Below are 4,108 nucleotides of genomic sequence, written 5' to 3'. Positions count from 1 at the left end.
GGAAGCAAAAAAAGAGAGGTTTATGGCTACGCTTGAGGTGGACAAGGCTGCACTAGAGTTAGAGAAAAAAAAGCGGAGGCTGCACTAGAGTTAAAGAGAGAGAAAAAAAGCGGAAAATAAAGGAAAATTGGATGCAGCAGAAATCATGAAGGCCGAAGCGGACTTGATGAAGGAAGAAAATGCAATAATGTTTGTGGACAAGACAACTCTAGATCCGATTCAGCGGCAGTACATTGAGGTCATGCAAAAGAAGATCATAGCGCGTCGCATGGGAAATTAGTGTTAGTTTAAACAAAACCAATTCCATATTTTAGCTTTGTTTAATTTCATGTTGAGAACCTTTGTTTACTTTCAGCTCCAGAACTTTTGTTTAATTTGAGCGTGAGAGCCTTTGATTCATGGTACTGTTTTAATTTTTTTTGCGTGGATAAAATTCCGTACTAGTGCATGCTCATTGTTTGGGTGAATAATCTACCGTACTGGTGTGCATGAAGCACTGGACCTCATGTTAACGTGGTCACATCGAATACATGCTTTGCTGCAGATTGTGTAAGTGAATGATTCCTGCATGGACCGGCATGATTACCTCTGTTATTCAGTCTGATCCAATTAAATCGAGTTGGAAATAGTACGGCAAATGATTGAGTTCAACCGGACAATGACTCGTACAAAGTACTTGAAACAAATTTATTACACTCTTGAAAAAAAATTATGCAACTAATATAAATCCGGATAATGACTCCACAGGTGCTCGATGAGGTCTTCCTTCAACTGAAAATGTGTTTCGTCATCTCTGATCTTTCTGTGCACTTCAATAAATTCATCAAGAGTACGAGTAGCCTGCCCACGACCGGGTTGCACATTTTGACCACCGCCATCGAAACGCTCGTCGGGGTCGACCGATCCTTCATCCTCAACGATCATGTTGTGCATGATCACACAAGCCCTCATGATCAATGCCAATGTCTGTGTGTCCCAAAAGCGAGCTGGTCCTCGAACAATGGGGAACCTAGCCTGCAGAACTCCGAAAGCCCGCTCTACATCCTTCCTTGCTGCTTCTTGCGCCTTGGCAAAGTATTGTCTCTTGTTCCCCATAGGAAGAGTGATGGACTTGACTATAGTAGCCCATGAGGGGTATATACCATCAGCTAGATAGTAACCCATAGTGTACTCATGCCCATTAACAGTATAATTAACCTGTGGAGCTGTACCTTCTGCCAAGTTTGCAAACAAAGGAGACCGGTGAAGAACATTGATATCATTATGTGAACCTGGCATTCCGAAGAAGGCATGCCATATCCGAAGGTCATGTGAAGCAACTGCCTCCAAAATGATAGTGGGCTTGTCCACATGCCCTTTATATTAACCTTGTTTTTCATACGGACAGTTCTTCCATGCCCAGTGCATACAATCGATGGACCCTAACATTCCTGGAAACCATTTATTCTCACCGAGTGCCAGTAAGCGTTTTGTATCTGCCTCATTGGGATATCTCAGGTACTCATCTTCAAAAATCTCGACAACTGCACCCACAAACCGACGTAGGCTCTCTAGCACTGTGCTTTCACCAATGCGAACATATTCACCTGTAGCATCAGCTGGTACCCCATAAGTAAGCATCCAAAAAGCGGCAGTGACTTTTTGGAAGCAACTCAATCCCAGTTCATTGCAACAATCCCGTTTTTGCACAAAGTAGTCATCGTGCGCTTCAATAGCATTCATTATTCTTAGGAAAAGCTCCCTAGACATCCTAAACCTGAAACGAGTTAACGCAAATTAAAACAATCTAATAACAATTACTCATACAATTCATATAAATCTAAAGAGAAACAATATCAAACTTGGGACGGAAAATTGCTGGTCCGAACGTTGGATTAACCGCCAAATAATCTCGAAACATCCTGTCGTGGCCTCCTTGCCTATCACGATAAATCTTCGTACACCCAGGGACAGAGCCACCATGACTTCTTCTGACATTGGAAAAACTATGGACAATTTGAGCAGCTCCTAATATAAAGTAGTCATCATCATCAGATGATGAATCTTCTTCAAACTGTCTCCGTGAATGGGATCTCTTCAACGGCATGACGTTTCTTGAACTGATCAAGGATAGGGTTGGATGAGAATACGAACTAGGGCTACAAGGGACGAGAGACTGATCTTCTAGAATTTGATACACACCTTGATACCCGGCGGCGAAGTACGGCGGCACGAGGTCACGCAACGACGGCAGCGAAGAACGGCGGCAGAAAGGACACGGCCGGGCGGTCATGGGAGAAGGATGCCTCGGCGGCAGAAGGGAGATCGCTCCTGGGCGCCGCACGCGAGAAGAGACCCGCGCTGGGCACCTGCGGATGAGAGGGAAAAAATCAGGTTAGTTAAGTTGGGCCCACTTCCTTGGGTTTTGGCAAATGAGATTTGCCAAACGATTGGAGATGGGTTTTAATTGTACTTGGCAAAATTATTGGAGAGTTGGCAAATCTCAACTTTTGCCAAGTGAGATTTGCCAAACGATTGGAGTTGCTCTTAGTACTCGGCTAAGCTTTTCCCAGAAGAACAAAGCGCATTTTGGCGCATGCTCAATCTAGATAGGTGGTTTGTCTTGGCGCTAATTGGTCATAATTACCCATTGAGTACTGGATTACTTTGGAATCAAGAGACTGATCATTTCATGATTACCAGCTGCCTCCAAATCCAATTCTACCGAATGTACCTTTTGCTCATAATAAATAAAAAAAAATCCTCACCCTTGAACACACATGTTTGTTTTTTGCTGTGTCCCTTCTCCTCTGTATGCATCTTTAGTCGTTTTATTTGGCAGATCATTATGATCTTTCAAAATAAAAAATGGCAGACCATTATGCTAATCCTTCTCCTGCCAAGTGGTGTATCAGCTTGAAGGCTTAAGCCTTTTCAGTTAGGCCTACCGTTTGGCAGGTACAGCTTAGCCAATAAGGATTGATCCAGTGCTGATAGCTCCCACGTGAGTGAGGTCTGGGGAAGGAATAACCAAGGCAAGCCTTCCCCCGCATGCACAGGTCCAGCTTAGCCAATCATGGGTTTAATTCGGGATCAAATTTGAACTTGACCTAGTTGGACATAATTTATTGCAGTTGCTGTTTCACCAGACACAAAATATAGGGTACCACTGTTGCAGTTGCATCAACTCCATGTTTGGTGCTTTTATATGAAAATGAAACGAGCTGAACATTATTATAAAAAAAAACCGAGCTGAACACATACGTACGGTATGATGCACTATGTACCAGCACGTCGTCCACTGACGTCCCTCTGCGTTTATGAATGGCAGGTGAGGGAGACGGCAGTTAAGGGTTCCTGTCACTATAATTTTCGCCTTTTTTTTTCGCCTTTTTTTGAGCAATTAGTGGCAGGTGCTCTGCCTATTCATTGATAGTAGAAGAGAGAATTTTTTTAAAAAAAACAAGCATCAGCCTTGAGGGGTTGTTTGGTTCCAGGGACTTAAAGTCCCTGAAACTTTTTAGTATTTAGAAGTATTAAATAAATATTAATTATAAAACTAACTGCAGAACTCTGGGGCTAAACTGTGAGACGAATCTAATGAGGTATCTTAATCTATGATTAGCGAATGGTTACTGTAGCATCACTGTAGCAAATTATGAATTAATTAGGCTCGTTAGATTCGTCTCGCGAAAAAGCACTCAGCTGTCAAAAAACATTTATAAACAGATTTTATTTAATACTATAAAATAGTAAGATTCATTTTGATGTGACAGGGACTTCTGAAAAAAATTTGGTTCTAAACAGGGCCTGAGTCTGATGTGAAAGAAACCAAGAAACTACTATGTACAGCTACCCTTAAAAGTAGTACATGTAAGAAACCTCAAGCGACCCCCATTGTTTTATGGGCTGTTCGGTAGTTGGCAATGTCGTTCTTGATGATGGCCACTAGTTGAACTTGTGACATCGCCCTGTTATCAAGACTCCGTGACAGCGTTCCTTCCAAATGTTCCATGCTGTATATATAATGACCTGAAGAAGTTTTGCTGGTTCAGGGTGAGGCTGCTGTAACAACTCCAGGGAAGTTTGGTTTGGTGAATAATATCATCAAATGTTACTTGGGGCCTTA

The 4,108-nt window shown here is 42.5% G+C and overlaps 1 protein-coding gene across 1 annotated transcript; it reads right to left on the bottom strand.

Moving 5' to 3' along the window:
• Positions 1-717: 717 nt before the first annotated feature.
• On the bottom strand, positions 718-2,272 carry LOC120673083. The gene is made up of 3 exons (XM_039953768.1): positions 2,182-2,272; positions 1,452-1,598; positions 718-1,271 (listed from the first exon to the last, which is right to left on the bottom strand). The coding sequence occupies exons 1-3, from the start codon at positions 2,270-2,272 to the stop codon at positions 718-720; spliced, it is 792 nt and encodes a 263-aa protein (XP_039809702.1).
• Between the last annotated feature and the right edge of the window lie 1,836 nt (positions 2,273-4,108).

Source organism: Panicum virgatum, chromosome 5N (assembly GCF_016808335.1).
Source record: "Panicum virgatum strain AP13 chromosome 5N, P.virgatum_v5, whole genome shotgun sequence".
Lineage (NCBI taxonomy): Eukaryota > Viridiplantae > Streptophyta > Magnoliopsida > Poales > Poaceae > Panicum > Panicum virgatum.
Note: the sequence above shows the minus strand (reverse complement) of the source record. Positions and strands in the feature narration are given on the sequence as shown.

Bases quoted from the DNA above. Each gene is read 5' to 3' on its own strand.
- LOC120673083 (XM_039953768.1), bottom strand. From the start codon at position 2,272: ATGACCGCCCGGCCGTGTCCTTTCTGCCGCCGTTCTTCGCTGCCGTCG. The intron at 1,599-2,181 runs GTGTGTATCAAA...ATGGGGTACCAG, and splicing joins CTTCGCCGCCGGGTATCAAG to CTGATGCTACAGGTGAATAT. The intron at 1,272-1,451 runs GTGAGAATAAAT...TCGGAATGCCAG, and splicing joins AAAACGCTTACTGGCACTCG to GTTCACATAATGATATCAAT.